The sequence below is a fragment of the Xylocopa sonorina genome, chromosome 1 (genome assembly GCF_050948175.1).
Source record: "Xylocopa sonorina isolate GNS202 chromosome 1, iyXylSono1_principal, whole genome shotgun sequence".
Lineage (NCBI taxonomy): Eukaryota > Metazoa > Arthropoda > Insecta > Hymenoptera > Apidae > Xylocopa > Xylocopa sonorina.
This window is the reverse complement of record NC_135193.1, coordinates 2,699,842-2,718,226: the sequence shown is the minus strand read 5'-3', so window position 1 is coordinate 2,718,226 and position 18,385 is coordinate 2,699,842. Positions and strand designations below refer to the sequence as shown.

Sequence of the window (18,385 nt, the reverse complement as noted above, 5' to 3'; positions counted from 1 at the left end):
ACCAATATACGCCGTGCCCGAATACAAAACAGGGCAGTGGGAGAGAGAAATGACGACGTCACGACTGCGAGTTTACGAGTATTGTTTCAAGCACGTTTACATACGATTGCTTTAATACGCGCAAATAGCATTTAAATGCAGAAGAAGGCATGCCTGCCAGTCTGGTACGTAGACAACGACGTTGGACACGTGTACAGCGGCGTTCGGAGTGTAAATAAAAGGAGGCCCACGACAGACAAAGTATTCTTCCTCTTCTCTATCCCTGTGTTCTCGGCCCGTGTTTCTCTCTTTCTTAAACTTATGAAAGGGGAAGAGAGCATAACCAGCCCTTCAATGGACGGTACCAAATCGAGAACCGGCAGAAGTGGAATTGTGAAATATTAATGCGACTTCCTTTAGCGTTGTACGCTGATTCTCGGTTCTTCTTTCTCGTTTGCCTCCTTTGCTTCTCCTTCGCCCGTGACTTTTTCTACCCTCCACCCTTTTTCTACCGCGTTTCAACGTTCTCTCCATTTTGTTTGGCGCGCACAGCCACCTCGCTCGTCTCGTATTTCTTACCGACATGCGAAACGACAAAACTCGCTGATTTCATCGCGCACAAAAGACGTACACCCTTCGAGAGTTACAGTGCTGGACAAAAGTATTGGCACAGCATGATTGTTATGATAAAAATGCTTATAACTATGAAACAAATTGTTAAAAAGGAAAAATTTGTTTACACGTTTATTTATTTATTATTCTAGATTATTATTTAACAGAAACAGTAATATAAATAAAGTGATATGCGAAATAATAACAAAAACATATTTATTGAGCGTTTTAAGCATGGACAAAAGTATTGGCACAAATGATTGAAAGTACTTAGAAATTAAAAATTAATATTTGGTTGGCCCTCCATTCCTCATGATAACTTCCTTCAATCGTTTTGGCATTGAAGTTACCAATTTTTTTGTAAAATCCGGCTCTATATTGTTCCATTCTTGTAAAATAATAGCTTTTAATTGGTTTTTGTTTGTTATATTATATTTTCTAATTTTTTTTTCTAATTCATTCCAAACATGTTCGATGGGATTCATGTCTGGACTCTGGGGTGGGGTATTTAATGTATGTGCGGTATTGTAAACGATCCATTGTCGTACAATATAGGCAGTATGTTTTGGATCATGGTCTTGTTGAAAATAAAAATCACGCGGGAGATTTAATTTATTAGCACTTTTAAATAAATTTTCCTTTAATATATTTAAATATACATATTTGTCCATAATCTCATCTATGAATACTAATTCGCCAACCCCAGACGCTGCAATGGAACCCCATACCATGACTCCACCTCCTCCATGTTTCACAGTGGCTTGTAAATGTTGTGGATCCATTTCCGTATTTGGCTTTCTCCAAACTAATACTCTGCCATCTGATTTAAATATATTAAATTTAGTTTCATCTGAAAATAATACGTTATTCCAGAATGTGGGATCCTTTTTTATAAATTCTTTTGCAAATTCTTTTCTCATCTTCCGATTCTTCTTGGATATGTATGGTTTCCTTCTTGCGACACACGCAGAATATCCCGCATCTTTTAACACTCTCCGTATAGTTTTCGAACTTACTTCTTTTTTATTTTCTTCATTTAACTTTGCTCTAAGTTGTGATGAGTTTAATTTACAATTTATTTTCACTTCCTTTACAATTTTCCGTTTTTCTCTAACTGTTAACTTTGAGGGACGTCCACTTCGATTCCTACTTTTGAAATCTGATTGATTCTCAAATCGTTTTACGACACTTCTAATAGTGAATCGACTTCTATTAACACTTTTTGCTATTTCACTATAAGATTTTCGCATTTTGTGCAAATTTAATATTATTTTTCTCTCTTCACTTGTAGTTTCTTTCCCTCTTCTTGACATTGTTGCTTGTTATATTTCCTATGTTGCTAATCGACTGAACTTAAGGATGACTGTTAGAAAAAATGACTATCAGGGAATCCCCTACCTATACCATCAAGTGACAATCGGATTTTTTTCGGAGAGATACAACTACACTAAATTTTGTATAATGTGCCAATACTTTTGTCCATGCTTAAAACGCTCAATAAATATGTTTTTGTTATTATTTCGCATATCACTTTATTTATATTACTGTTTCTGTTAAATAATAATCTAGAATAATAAATAAATAAACGTGTAAACAAATTTTTCCTTTTTAACAATTTGTTTCATAGTTATAAGCATTTTTATCATAACAATCATGCTGTGCCAATACTTTTGTCCAGCACTGTATGTGACCGACGAGATGAATTTGTAAAAAAAAGTCTCATCCTTTGGATATGGCTACTTATCGACTAGCATTCGAAGTGGATGAAATTTCACCGCGCCATTATTTAACGTGTAGCCTTCGCCAAAAACGAAGAATAATAATTATCTCTTAAAACCGAAACCAAATATTTTAACAATACATATTTTACACGACGCTGTGGTAACAGCTTGAAATAGCAAAGCATATCGTAAGGTGATAGCACGATGTTGATGCTAGAAACTTGTTTCGAACGTTAAAATCGTATCGCAGCCTCGACGGAATGTTTCTAGCAATTAGTGGATCACGTGGATCTACGTCTGCAAGACATCCCCTTTGACGTTTCGTTTTTTTTTCGAATGGCTGCTTCAGGAAGGTGAGAGGGGATACTTAGAGGGACTCGCTTCAAGGTATGCAGACCTCTTCAGAACGCATTACGGAGACGTCCTGGAACCGCTTGAGGAGCTACGCCGCCGTGAAACAAATGCTTCGCCGAGAATGCCCAACACTCAACTCACCACCAGTCATTCACAGCCCATTTACGTGCCCGGGAAATACTCGGTGAGTAAATCCGTCTCGTTCTATCTTCCCTTCGCTTTCCACTTCTGTCCTTCTTATTTATCTTCACGAGTCTCTTTTCTGTTCCTCTTTTGTTCCTTCACTCGGCAAGAAACCGCCCCCTGTCACGTACATTACGTAATCACGTATCGACTTTGCGTTCCGCGTTAATTGCGGCTCGTCTTCAAACATCCCGTCGGACACCGTCCAATTATTAACGAGCAGCCGTACCGAACTCGTACCTGTTTACGTTCCGTCGAAAGAGGCAACTTTTACGAATTTTATGAGCTTTCTAATTGAATTCTCTAACTGTCGCGAGCAAGTTAATAAAACTTGGAAGAGTTAATAGAATCGGGAGGAGAGCGGAGAGCGGAATTACTTTCTGATACGCAGTAGCATTAGCTATTTCGCAAAGTTCGCGTGGATTTCTTATCGCGAGGCTGGTGTATGAATGAACGCGGACGAGTACGGATAAAAAGGTGAACGCGAGCAACGGCGGATGAAAATAAACGAGCGCAATGAAACGCGAACGATTGGTACGCGCAGTCGAGATCCGATTCATCCCCCGTTCCTTTGCCCCGAGTCGAGCCCCAGTTATCGTCGAGCGCGAACGCACAAGCGGAACGCAAGATCGACGTAAGAACCATTTTATTAATAATCCGCGTTAAAAACGGTATCTATCAACCGGAAGGCGAAGGGAACGGGTGGCCAGTAAAATTTTCAATTAAATTGCCCGTCGCTCCCTATTAATTTAATGCATATTAGTGCTTACCAACGTATTAGTTGCCGTGCAATTTTAAATGAGCTGATATATTCTAAAGAGAAACAAATTTACGAGTACCTCCGTTGCATTTTCTGTCCAGCCGCGCGGCCAGTTAATGAACAGATTCCCAGATACACGGTAATGGAAGTATTTATTGCGTTACTTTCCAAGTAACGCGGTGCATACAATATTCGGAATAATACGATCGCTGAAATTATTCGCGTCCTAGCTAGTTTCGTCGAAATGACGTTAATTCGAAAATTAAAATATAAGTCGTACTACACTATTTCTCTAGTACCAACCATAAGATAAAAATAATACATATATATAATTGATCGACGTATCGTACTCTTCGCATTCACCGCGATACAAAACGATTTATACAAACACACAAGGTTTCAAACATCCAAATATATCGAGAAGTCTAATAAATCTCTCTCGGTTCAAAGTACCGAGGATTGTGTTTCCTGTGAGAGGGATTTAGCAGTGGGTAGTCCACAAAGATTATACACTTTCTATCGTGGAATTGAAAGTTCTCTGAGGGCAACTTGGTCAACTGGCTTAAGAGGATTAACCGTGTAGATCCATTGATCCTGTTTTAAATCAGTTATTGTTTGCTGCCCAGACTTTCCATGCGATTTAATGGACTTTTCTATCGATTGTCGATTAAGGTCACTCTTATCGAACGTCCATCGATCCTAGCGGGCAATTGAGCGTTTCAATGATTCGCCTCCCGTTCGATTAATTAAGATTCAAGCCAGTTTTCCAAGGCATATTCGATCTAACGAGTACGAATGCATGATAATGGTCAAATAACGTCGTCTGTATCTGTAATCGATTAATCAATTTCGTATGACGAGTAACGATTTCGCGTGGAAGAATAAAATTCATCTGTTCGATAGTGACGCTCTAACAGAATGATCGCGTGTTGCCAAGCTGTCCGAATGTTTAGAGGCGTGATTTATGATACGGTCGAATCGTTATTTGGCGAAATTTGAATCGAGGCGTTAGGGTTACTTCGACGTGCCTTCTGCACGCTCACATCGCTGCACGTGCGATGGTTTTCTACGCATTACACAATCACTGAAAGTATATTTAGCCAGTGTTTAATCGCGTTAAACCGAAGCTTACATAAAAATACAAATTTCAAGTAACAACGTGGACGTTCTTCGAGTACGATAAATTTTTAAGCAACGCAAAGTTGAAATGATAGCCGTGACGCGACCAGACTTGTGTTTAACCCCTTTTTTAATTGTTATCTAACGTCACGCGAGCAACTTCTTGTTTCCTCGCGCAATAAATTTTAGTTTCGCGGAAGCAAAAGTTCTTTCAGCGAAGAAAGATAAAAAAAAGGTAAAACTAAAGAATGCTCTCCGTGTTTGCGCAGCCCTCGAGCTGTCTCAGTGATAAGGAAGAGGACGAAATCTATGGCTTTGGATACGGAGTGTTCAGCAGACAGATGCTTCAGCAACGGCAACAAAAACTTGCTCTAGCCGCACAAAACACCACTGCAGTGACGGCTGGTGGACATCAACAGGCTTATCAAAGGTAAGAATGAGCTACCTTCGCTATTGTTCTCATCTACCAACAGTCTCTGCAACCAATCGCGATCGCTTATTAACTTTAAACGTTATACGCGGATTTCTTTATCGAAGCGATAACTTTTCTCCCACCGAAGATATCGTCGTTACGTTTAGCAGCGCGAAAAGATATTACTCGTAAAAACTGTATCAGATAATCACGGTGTGTCGGTAATAATTTTTTTACGATTGGAGAGGCGTTCGAGAAATTTTCAAATCACATTTTTACTTCTCGCGAGAAACACATGGATATTCCTTTCGTAAAGTATCGCTGAGTTTATTATTTCAAAATGCTCGTCGAAACGACTGGTCATTAGTAACGTTTAACCGTTACAGTCTCGTTATTGTACACAATTGCGCGTTACTAAGCGACTCGCTAAGATTCGGAATACCGTTTGCGGGTGTGCGCGCAGTGGTTGCGCCGGCTGTTTGATATTTAATTGGTAATTAACCAACAAATTGCTGCGCACGCTGAGCGTCCGCGATAGTTGAGAATCGTGAATTTGGAAAGAGACAAGCAGGGTCGTTATTAAATTCCATTATCTTGCCGGTGGCATTATCTGTTTTGGTGCCCCCGCGAATAACCACGGTCCTGGCCACGCGAAGCTGTATTATTCTCTTCTTGCCGCCACGATAAGCATGTTTTTGCGACCACCCGAGCTTCATCTATCCCAGGAAGTTCTCCGACTTTGTTAAACCACGATAAGCTTGAACGACTTGCCCGTGGAAGTGTATGAATTTGTTCACTTCATAAAAGAGGGGTTAATTATTACGCGGAGGCAAGTCGAGGATTAATGGATCGTCTTTTACGGGGATTTCAATAAAGAATGTCGTAACGGAACAGTGTAATACCATAATAAACGTAAAATGCATCTAATTCTTTCTTAAATATAGTTTTACATTCATTTCGATGAACACACGTGAGTTCGAACGCATTCGAGCCTGCACGGTTGACGTATCGTTCGAGCGGACGCGGCCTTCCAACTCGGAACAAGTAGTAAAACTCAAACATTGACGAGACGTTCGAATCCATCGAGACGGTCGAGCGCCTCGAAACGACTGCTGACTCGAACCTCGTTCTCCATATTCGAACTAGATTTTCAATGGTTTCCCCTCGATGCTTGACGCAATTAAGTCTTTGAATCGCTGCACGAAGGTCTCCACAAAGGTCGAATTCAGTTTGAACTGTTCTTGATTCTTCGGATCGAACGATTCTTCAAATTCTACTTTTTTTTTTCGTTGTATCGAAAAATCGTTATATCTTAAGTAGAACGATATTCTTTCTGTGCATCAATTTCCTGTTTCACGGAGAACCGGGATAATGTTCATTACGAAATTTGCTCGTGGATTGTAATAATGCTTAAGTACAGGAATGCTCGTGATTACCAAGGGGGCATGTTGTTGAGAGGAGTAGCTAGCTGATTATTGCAATCGATAATTCCAAACGAATCTCCCTGAGAAGATGCTCCCAGAATTCTCTGGTTCGCTGAAATATCCAAGGTGTACGTACTCTGGGTTGTAATGATCCTCCGCGCACCAATAGAAACGCATGGCGGCGAAGATTCGACGCGAAATACCGTGCCGTGCGCGAGCTAGATGAAGCTTCGATGCTCGTTACAATCTCTGCAAATCTAATTGGTTATTCGTCGAACAAAAATGAAACGGTAACTTTATTAAGGAATAATTTATTCCCTAAGAAGTTAATTTCCCTAAAACTTTCTCCGTCTTTTTCTTTCTCGATCTCTTTGCCCGTCTGCTCGTATAATTCATGGAAATTAGAACTGGAGATCATTCAGCGATTCATGGGCTTAGTCGAGTTACAATCGGGTAATAGCAATGGACTTCGGTGTCAGAAGCATCGTTCGTTTGAACGTAAGCGGGTTCCAAGGGCAATTCGGACAAGGGGTCACTCGAGGTAATCGCCACTCTTCCCGACGTTGAAAGCAGACAGAGAGAGATAGAGAGAGAGAGAATGTATACGTGTGTGCGTGTGTGTATCAAGGCAGGAACTCTGCAGAGGAAGCATGGAGTGGCACGAATGGAGTCGAAGGGGTCCGGCCGGAATCGCAGCATGGTTTATCTGTCGAGATGTTAGCTTTTCGTCAAAGGCTCCGATTAGTATGCGGTTAGTATTACAGAACGTTGTATCGGGATACATCGATGCCAGCTCGCTATCTATTACCGATTCTCTGGCATGCGAACTGTCCGCCGCCCGATACGCCTCTCCATCTTCCCTTTCCTTTCGCGAGGCACCCGTGCCCTCAACGGGACTCCATGCTCCACCGTGTGCACCGGTTTCTCGTACGATCGATGGAACGGGGACTGCTCGTTCCCTCGATCACCCCAATAAGACGATTAGTCCTGGTGAACATGATCCTTGGCGCTAGCCGGAAATCGTTCGACGCGCATTCCACCGTGATCCACCGTTCGAGACCACCGGGAGTCCCCTTTACTCCTACGAGTATACTTGGAATACTTGGACCGAATACCGTGGCTTAACGGAATAAGACGGCTAGGTTGGCCACGATCAACACTGTCGTTCGTCCTACATCGCGTCACCACTGGCGATAATTTTGCACAGAGACGGCAAAGTCGTTGACGCGAAATATTCTCCTCGACGAGTGTTTCGATGTTAAATGTCATTCGAACGTCCATTTCGATCGTTGGATAATCCGGGTTTAAAACGGAGCGGAATAGTCAAAGAGACACGGGGGAAATGTACCGTCTCCGTGGTAATTAAATTTCCATATTTTAATTGTAATTTTCTTTTGTTCCAGCTGTCTGAGCCCGAGATCCGCGTTGTTTTACGAGTTCCCGCCTAACGGTAAGTTGCCTGGTGCATGGAGTTCGTAGGTCCATTTGTCAGTGTTTAAAGATTTAAAATGGGGGCCCGGAGAAAGCTCGTGTTCTGTAATTCCGCCAGCGCCTTTCATTCGCGGGGCAAAAGTGGGACACGTTCGTTGCTTTAACCGCGGGGACAACCGCTCGGATAAAAACACCGTGTTATTAACGGGGCGTTCGTATTCATATTGCATAAATTTAACTGCGATCCCCGCAGCCAAGTGAAGTTCCCCGGCTGAATTATCACTGGTAACGAGAACTTTCAGATCGCGCGTTAGGATAAGGGAGAAACTCTGTTGCCCGTTGAAATTCTTCTATCAACTCTATTTAATAATAACCAACTTTTCAGAACTTCCTCTTATCTCCCCTGACAATGCGACCGAAGATATTTGATGCGCCTTTCAGTTTGACGAGCTCGTTACCGCGATATACAGGTACATCCGTGAATAATCGTATCTCGAATGTGAAATACTTTATTTAACCATATCGCGTAGAAGTTGTATAGAAGCGTAAAAAAAGTGAGCGAAGGTCTGCGCCAGTTTCGCGCGATTCCCACCCTTGCACGCAGGAACAGTGCACTCGCAGAGATAATGTAGATAGATCCGGTTGAGTTTTCAATTTAAATCGCGACGTTCTTTCGAGGAACAGCATAATTTGTATCATATTATCAACGCGGAGGGCATTGTATAGCGTGGCTAGAAAGGGGTGAATATTTGGCCGGCTCTGAATGCAATCCGGTTATTTAATGCGTCGGCTAAGATCGTGCACGCGGCGTGTACTCGAGGAGGCGGTATAGAGGCTTATTCTAAGAAGGGGGCATTGCTCGTCCGTGCACGTCACGTCCAATGAAATATATCTAACTGGCGCAACAATGGGTTAAGGCGGCCGCGCGTTGGTGCACGGCCGTCTTAACTCGGCGCTACCGTCCGCAGTGCTCTCGCATCGTTACACGGAGTTCACCGCGCGCCTTTGAGATCCTCCGCTGCTGGATCGCTCGATTTTATGCGTACAGCTGCCCGCACGCACACTTCCGCGTCTTTGCCGCAGACAACAATGCTGTCCTGCATTTTATTTAGACACGGATCACGACGGTAGCGGTTCCCGCGAGCGCGCGTTTGCAATTTTGCATTCGAATTACGTACAAAAGGATCAACGAAAAACAATTCAACTTCCTACGTTCATCGACGTCGCGTATCGCGTGTCCTCGGGAATATTTCTGCCCGCTTGGTGTCTACCCCCTTTACGTCAAAAAATATCGTTCGTCTATCTCGCTGCAGTTTCTAGGAAGTACGACAGAGAGGCAAACATTTGAGGAAAATGGTCTCTCGAGGAGGGAGAAAGGGCAGCCGTGTTATCACTTGAGCTGTAATTTTATAAAAACACTCGAATCACCGTACCCGATTTCCACAAGTGCAACGAGGCAGCGGAGATGCTACGGGAACGTAGTAATATCGAAGGTAGACGTCTAGCACGGGAAATAAAATCAAGAAGAAAAGCCGAAATGGCCGCGTCGTATCATTGGAATTTTTCAAGATATCGAAAAACACTTTAGATCTCATATTGGAGAGGCAGTTGGCGCGCGAGCCAAGGAGGTTAACTTTGATATTTCATTTCAACCGACTTTATTCCCTATCTTCACCCCGTTCGATCCCCCGGTTCCCATCGCTATGAATACATAATTAAGAACAAGCTCCTCCGCTTTCTAAACTCGTTTCCAGGTCCGTGTACTACGCGCGTTTCCCTTCGCGGCCTCGTTCTCCTCAGCATTGAAATTGCATTGATTAAAACTAGTCCGCGTCCTTTCGCGCGTGTCTACGCTTGCCCTCGATCGCCTATCGTGGACACGTTTCGACTCTTTATCCGAGCATCGCACCACGTTCCATCGAAAACCGTCGGTCCTGTGCGCGTCCCACTGTCAGCGACGAGAGGACTAAAGGCTTACCCGACCTAGAACTCGCGAGGTACGCAAACACGCTCGTTCAACTTGTGCTCGCCAGCCGATGCGCGTTAACTGCAACAGAACAAGCTGTTTGTTCTAACTGAAATCCAAGAGGTGGCTGACAATGGCGATACTGTTAACAAACACACCCATCCGTGAATAATGAAAGGATGAACGAGCTGATCTTACCGATCGACGCTATCGATTTAACAGGAAGTCGAAGGAGAACAGTTTTGTTATCATACGTGCACTTTTGTTCTTGTCGCGACAAAAGGTAAACGGTAAGAAAAGATTCTGTCTGTAAACTCGTCGGGTATCTTAGCGATCATGTACAGAGTATACCAGGAAACACTCGACGAAAGTCGATGGAACGGTATTGCGATTGTAATTTCTTTGCTCCCAGCTATCTCTCTCGTTCTTTCCCTGAAACTTATATTGGTTATAAGCTTCGTCGTTCCTACAGAACGATCTATTGAAAACCACTCGACTGGTTACACTTATATTTCTTTTCATTGCTAAAGTTTTCCTCGCGATTACTTTTTCGTTCCGCTCCCCCGTCCCTCGTGGCGAAAATCTCATCGACCTTCGATTGGGTGATGCCAACCAAGTCCCTCCCACTATAATTATCAGCAGAAGTATATCTAATACTTTGTTTCTTCCAAATGATCCAGCTACTTTTTTCAGGATAATAAATTTTCGACGCTTCTATGTAGAACAGTCATGTTACCGTTTCCATCCGTTCTCGCGCACATTTCCGTTTTGAGATCTCTGTACGATAAAGTACGACACGACGCGTGTCGTGTATTTTTGCGTCTGGTCTTGTTCCACCCAGCGCGGTTCGTATTCAATGAAATTTCACTCTCGCCCGTTAACAGACGATTCACGCGTATCTTCGCGAGAAAAAGCTCGGGATATTTATCGATTCGAGCAAGAGGAATTAGACGTGCGGGTTTCTCGATGACGCGCTGAATCAACGTTACATGAGTTATTCAATGGCGGAGCTTTCGGCTGATTAACAGCCAGGAGCCGTTGGGATCGCGAACGAACTGAAACGCGTGAGCATTTCAGACGGAATTACTAAATGACTATCTCAAAATTTCAGCCCGCAACGTGATTATTATATACCAAGTAGAGCGCAGCCGTAACACTGCGAGCTAAATTATGCTAAACATCCGTCGGACGATGGTAGTTCGCGTATGAATGTAAATTACGGGCTGGTAAAACGCGCGGGTGTGTATTAAGAGAAAACCATCGAGGATTTTATACGGGATCGTAGCAGAATTATTTATCGGTATTTTAATCGTGAACGCGTAGCCGTGAAATTTGATAGCGCGCGGTACTGTACGAGACGAGTGAAGAATTAAGCTTCTAATATCGAGGAGGGAACGCATAATACTTAAATGCGACGGGGACGATAAAGCGGCGCGAGCTTAACTTTCTTAGTGGTACATCAATCGAAGATGGAGGTAATAAAAAGATACGAGTGGATGCTTTTAACATCATTCTTTGCCACTTTACAGCTCGTGTCGCTCGCCTCTCACGTAAGAATCATAAAACAAAACACCGCAAATGAGAAAACTTGGAACTTTCCGATGTCCACTAAATTTTACTTTCCCAAGTAATACAGGTACCCCGTGTGAGTCCCGTGAGATTCGTACCGAGTTCCTGTTGAAATTCAAACGGCTCTAACGCGCTAACAATGTCCTACGACATGCTTATCAAATCGCCGTAAAATAACCAACCGATTTACGAGCATCGTCCACGAATATCCTCCGCAGTCGTCATCGCTTGGAACAACGAAGAAACGACGATATTTGCTCACCAAATAATGGCCTCGATTTGAAATTCTTCGCGTATTCGTGGGATCAAGGAACTCCTTCCCACCCCCGGTGAGTTCTGAATGATTGAGAGGGACTCGTAATTATCATGAACTCGCGACTAGTGTCCGGACATCGAGCGACCCTCTATCTCCGTCGTATCATAATTTTTCTATTTCTCGTTTCTCCGCCTCCCTTTCACCTCCGTTTACCCCTTGACACCCTGAACAATACAGGTATGCAAATGCTGCGGACTTAATTACGAGTGTTTTGCATGCGTGAAACATCCGGGTGACAATCGTCGTATCGCGATTGCGCGTAGAGAGTATCGTTTGCATTCAAGAGGATGTATCAGCATTCCACATAATTTTTCATCTGCTCGCGTGACTCCGCCAGGAAAAAATGGAGAACGACGGAGAGACGGAGAGATAAGTTGCTCGAGTGTTTACGTAATTACGTGGCCGTAGGACTATTTAACGAACGGGAAGAATCTGGTCGTGGACTGCACGGTCAGTGATATTTGCACGCGTGCGATCGGTTTCGATTAATCCCGGATGAATAAAGCCGCGGCGAACGTGACGTTCGAGCACTTTTTTCCCAACTCTCGCCTTCCCTTCGGGGCTTGAAATCTAAATAAATAAAATGTTATTGAATAACGCCGTGTATCGTCGCTCGATGAGCCTTAATCGCGCGATCGTGTTCGCCGTTTATCGCATCGAAAATAACGGCGAATTGCCCGGGCCATCTAATCTTTAACGTGCTCGGCAAAGCAAACGTATAATCTCCAGGGTCTGAAACGTTCATCCGCCAGTAATCACGTAACAGCTTTTGCGACGACGAGCCGTGTGAGAGCTCAAAGTGGCTATCAAATAGAAAGAAACGTAAAAGAGCAGGAAAGAGATATAACCGGCAATGGAACAAAACCGAGACAGCATTAAAGAAGGGGGTGGGCTGGCGGGTGTGGGGAGAGAACTAGACGCTTTTCACTTCGTGCGAACTCGTGACGTTACACTTCCGTGTAGCTCACAAGTGCTTCATCCCCCTGAGCAGACTTCTCCCCCTTTTGTGCTTGAACGGGGAATGAAAAAAACGACGTTCATGGCTATGCACGTGCGTACAATGGGTCAAAAAAAAAAGAAAAAGGAAAAAGTTTCTCCATGCGTTACCCGGCCGCCATGTCCTTGCTTTTAACCGAGAGTAATCAATTAAGCGATTAATTAATTACAGACGGCCATCAATTGAAAGGCAAAACTAACGCAAAACGATTTCAAATTTATTTTTGAATTTCCTTTATGGAGTATTCGCCGTTTAATCATCATTTATCGCGGTATTCGATGATATCGACTTGGAGTAAATTGAAACAATAATTCTGCAAGCGGCTATCTGTGTACACGCGCGGAGCCGGATGGAAGGTGGAAAGATTTACGGGAGATTTATTTTCACTCGGCCTTACGTGTCAATCTAAGGCAACAGTGTCACTAAAACTATTTTCCTGCACGCCTTGGAACTCGTCCAGCTTTCGCACCCTTCTCCACCGCTCTCTAACCCTTCCCATCTCAATTTCAACTGTACTTGCATCCCGAGAGTCACGTGCCTCGACTTTCACGTTGCAAACCTCTCTCGCACACTGGGAATCCGAACTATGCTGTTAATAGTTATACACCGGACAAACGGAGAATAAATTACCGTCGAGATAACCGGTGTAACACGAATTAATGTTCTTTTGGTCGTTGCGCACGGAAAACAATTCTCGAAATATTCGGGCCAAGACGTATTTTATGCACTTTTTTCCCTTCCCGCTTCTGTTCTACGTGAAATATAAAATATTCATCGAGCCAGGAATTCATTATACGCTCGCGGTGATTCAATTAATGTTCTTGTTCATCGGGTCAAAGTTTAAATCGACCCCCGTGAAATCTATCGACGATCATCGCGTATTTCTACTGATTATCGCGTTATAATTAATAGCGTGATTTCCACTCGCGGTACCGGCCGCGACACTGGTAACGTGAAAAATGGATGACTCGATAATATCTGACGCACTCGCCGTCATTTATCTCCCTGTTCATTTACTCGATGTCGTTAAAGGTAGACGACTTTCAGCCGGCGTTAATCTGATTCCGCCACGAGGGCCCGATGAAGTTTTCTGAGGGAAGTACATTACAAACTGCTCGTTCAACGGCGCATCTTTCCATTCCCAGGGACAGCTTTCAAATTTTCTTCCGCGAAGACAGCGGTACAAGTCGGTTACCGTGACTAACGCGACTAGCGTTCCCTCCTCGTCTCTTTCTTCTCGTGGCTATCGCGAAATTAGATGGCTCGTCGTTCGATCCGTTGAACATTTCCAGAAGAGAGAGGGACGCGACTGTTTAATAATCGCGCTGATAAAACGCTAACAAGAGAAATGTGAGCAGACAGGGAGGGAGGAATGTTGATAGAAATGAAGCTGGCGGAATGACTCACTGGTATGCGATACTTCGTCCCACAAGGGCAGGACAGAATTTGCTAAATTTGCATAAGCGGAACATGAACAATCTCGAAACGTGAGCGCTGATAATGCAGACTTTGCAGAGGAGGAGAACAAACCTGTTATGAAAATCCTCGAGCGACGAAAGTGGGGTTATAAGTATGAATAAATAAGCGATATTAAGATTCACTTTCTTTTTTCTTCCCTCCCAGCTAGCTATCATCGCAACGCTTCTCCCCCCCCCCCCCCCCCCCGTGCACCATGCCAGAGTTCTGCATCGCGGCCGGTGTAATGCCATTCCTCTTCTCCTTTCTCTCCTTCCTCCTCAACGATTTACTTCGTTCCATGGTGCACCTCTATCGGTACCCGAGGCTATTCTCTCTCTCTCTCTCTCCCTCTCCTCTCTTTCTTTGCTTCTCCTTCGATGGACGTTACCTAAACCGTGACCACGAAAGTATTCAATTTTTCTATAATCAACGCCTGACAACTCGTCGACACGATTTTCTAGCTGCCAGTCACTTCGTGGTAATCGCGTAACGACGATAGAACATTTTGATCGAACGTAAAGATTAAAAAAGAAGGAAAGGAAGAGGAAGTGGAAAATTTGGGGGGATAGGGGAATCACGGGATCTCGGGTTTAATAACCCGTTTTCGTCAGCTCGAGGTATTCTCCTCGCGTTGAAGTACAACGCGGCAAATCGAGAACACAGCGGTGAAAACGGCACACGAAACTCCGCTCGTAATTTACCAAGAAACGTGCCGGGGGTGGCAAATCGAGAGCAAATATCATTGCCAGCTTCTTTTTCCCCGGTGGTCCAGTTATAATCAAGGGTATCCCCGCGAGAAACCAATTGAATTCTGTTCGCCACGGCTCCTACCATTTTCTAGCCTTTGTCTCCCGATAGAACTAATTGGAGTTTCAGTTACACGTCCGGTCGCCATCCGAACCCTTATTGTTGACCGATCGAATCGCCGCGAACGATGACGTTCGTCGTAATCAGCGAATTATTCGTCGAAACGTACGACAAGGCGGATCATCTATCGTTTTAAATATTTCCTTCGACGGAACGACGATCGTTCCTCCGTTTGGTGAAATTTCATCCCACCACTTTCGTTCGTTCGTATCGTTTTCGAGCGTCGTTCGAACCGTCGCGGTACAATTCATGGTTGTTACGCACGCGAAATAATAGTAAGGCGCGCGCCACGCATGAATTATAGGAAATTTCGTTCACCATTACTCAAGGAAACACGTACCGCGAGTCTAGTAGGAATCTCTGGGAATTGGATAATTTTTCACTCAGCGGGCAGGATATTTTAAAATGCGGCAATGCACGAACTTCGCCGAGAGTCGAGACGAGACAAGGTGAGAGGTCGAATAGACATAAATAAGGGAGGTACGTATACGAGGTTGAAAGTCAGGGACGAGGGATGTCGCGAATGCAGCCAGCTGTAACGCAACCAACTCCACCGCCGTATTTGTCTTCTTATGCAGTTATTCTACACCGACTTGGCTCGTCCCCTTCCTCGATCTTGTTATTGCCAGCCTTCCTGCGATATCTATTACCGCGAAAAGAGTTCGCTCCGAGTTTCCACGGAAATTTTTTCTCATTCCGAGACTCGATAAAAATATGAAAATAATCCTGATTATTTTCCAGTGAAGAGAAATGGAATTTGAGTGTTTGCCAAATGCTAGGACGCTAAATGCGCCCGTTTTTCGAGACCACCCCTCTGTACGAGGAAAAAATATAGAACAAATATTTGCACTCATTTTCACCGCCGTTTTTCACCTGTTGAACCTGTCGTACCGAAATAAATTGTTTGACGCATTAGCGAACATTTTAAATTATTATCGGTTATTCTTGTCCGCGTCATTTATTTCTGCTTTTTATTACCTGAAGCTAAAGAGCGAAACGAAACATAGCCAACGCGTGCGTTCGTGTTAATTTGCGCGTTTACACTTTGGCGAATTTGTTCATCTCGCGACGCACATTACTCCGTCGATGTAGGTGTGTACGTATTATGTTTAGGTTCACAGGAGAGTGCCAGTTATTTAAGTCTGCACAGATACAGCTGCAGTTTTTTCTACTCGTCGTACGTCTGCGTTATTATTCCAAAATTGCTTCTTCTGGCACATGCCTGCGTTAAACGAGCGCCATCGTACCCACGCCCCTCCGCTTAAGAGTTCATTCATTAATCTTGTGAATTTCAACAAAATCCTTTGACGAGTTTGAAACGTTTCGCACACGCATACTTGGAAGATGAAAAACTGTAAAAAATCTCAATGTCTTTTCTTGCTTTTTTTCTTAACTCTCAGACGAGAAGGTTCGCTTAAGTCAAATAGCGTTTAGAAAGCATTCGTCTGTTTCACTATCCGCTCCCCTACGGCATGCACGTGGAACGCGCAAGCACTCTCACCTATTCATTTACTAGGTTTTTGCAGGCATCGATGAAAAGAAAGGTATAACGCGAGTGTTCCAAAGGGTACGCTAGCCATAAACGTTCTAGGTGCAAAAAAATCCCGTCAGACCGTAAGGCATCATTCATTGGTCGTTCCTTTATTTTACTCCACTTTCTCGTTTCTCGCCTGTTTTGTACCAGTTCCTGGCGTCTTTCATCTCTGATGCTCCGCGAAAGTTCGCCCACCCTCCGCGCGATCGCTCTTTAATTCCTCGCCCAGTTTCTACCGTTTCGAATCCCCGATAAAGAGGCAACCGTGGCCGTCGGATGAAAAATAGTGTTCCCGTAAATTGCCGCTGTTAACCTTGCCACGATCTTGCCAAGTTTCGCGGCCCAATTCCGCGCGCCGAAATTTCAAAGCAACGCGGAGTCTACCACGGGGTCGACGTTCAAACCGAGAAGTCGGTTATAGAAAAACTGGAAAATGTAACAAGAGACCGGCGGTTGAAAAGGAAACGGGATCGACTTTGAATTTTATCCTGGGACTCGCCGCTAAGCAAACAAGTCTTTACCTCTTACGCGATTCGAAGATTTCACTGGCGCACCGGAGGGGTTTGCTCGAACCCCTCAAGAGTTTCGTTAGCGGTCCCTTCTTCGTCCCTTAGCCTTTCGTTCCATTTTTATATTTTACTTTCCCTCTTTGACGTACCGATCCTTTCCCTCGGCTCCATCCGCTTCTTATACAGCCCGGCCACCGCGTCGGAGAAAATGGTATTGGACCTTTCGTCTCCGATGGGCAGGTTTATTTTTATTCCATGCGATTCATTCGATCGAACATGACTCGTGGTTGCAGGCCTGGCGATATATATTTTCGATATTACGAGTCGACATTTCCGCCCTGGCTCCCGCGAGTCTCTTGTATTCTTCGCGTCTATCGTCCCCTCCGCCTGCTCGCTATCCAGTTTCGTAAAATACGAACGATCCTCCGCGGAATAGTAACGAATTCCGGTGAATTCGTAGCCCGTCCAACGGGGTGCGTATCAAAGATAACTCGGAACGATATCCTTCGCCCGATTTGATCGGTTACTATTCCATATTTTATTCTTGACACCTTGAGAGACGAGTGTTTTGACTAAACTGGTCTGATCCTCCGTTAAAAGATATTTATTTCAGTGGTGCCGAGTTCGTCGATTTTCCGTAATAAAAGCCAAGTCGATTCACTTTCATTGGCTTTAAATAACGATCCTCGAAACGAAGATAGATGCAAGAAGGTTGAGAGTTCCAGAACAAGAAGGTGTTCGCTATGATTACACGAAGTCGATCGGAATGATTCGCATCGTCGAATATCGCAGATAGCCGGGCGTCATTTCCGAATTCGCGTCACCCACGCCGACACGTACGCACGTCGCGGACCAGCATTGCAGCCGTCGTTCGAATTTATCTGCACCCGTGCATATAGCGCGTAACAATAAAGCTGGATTTAACGATCTGCGGTACGCATTCGGTGGGACCCAATTTCTGCCAATGATTGCGCTGAACGTTAAAACTTTCCAACGATTTCATGGAAAACGCTCGAGCGGGTACGCACACACGCACGATATCCATTTTGAAATAATAGATCGACGACAACGTTTAAATCGTCGACGAGGCTAGCTGACGCGCTGAACGCGTTTCCACCTGCATCTCCGTTCTGAGCTAACGCTTATTAGTTCTATTCGTTAACTAGTTGAGCGA

The 18,385-nt window shown here is 44.2% G+C and overlaps 2 protein-coding genes across 6 annotated transcripts in view; one reads left to right on the top strand and one right to left on the bottom strand.

Annotated features, from left to right (window-relative positions):
• Nucleotides 1-18,385, bottom strand: part of LOC143425399 (lipid storage droplets surface-binding protein 1-like) — a 255,818-nt gene that overhangs the window by 184,656 nt on the left and 52,777 nt on the right. The window lies entirely within an intron of this gene.
• The window catches only part of LOC143424938 (uncharacterized), a 322,538-nt gene that overhangs the window by 280,034 nt on the left and 24,119 nt on the right, over nt 1-18,385 (top strand). For all 5 annotated transcript variants that reach the window (XM_076897348.1, XM_076897365.1, XM_076897373.1 and 2 more), the window contains 3 exons: nt 2,662-2,850; nt 4,998-5,158; nt 7,968-8,014. In XM_076897348.1, the coding sequence (XP_076753463.1) occupies nt 2,662-2,850; nt 4,998-5,158; nt 7,968-8,014 (397 nt within the window). The remainder of the gene's footprint in view (nt 1-2,661; nt 2,851-4,997; nt 5,159-7,967; nt 8,015-18,385) is intronic.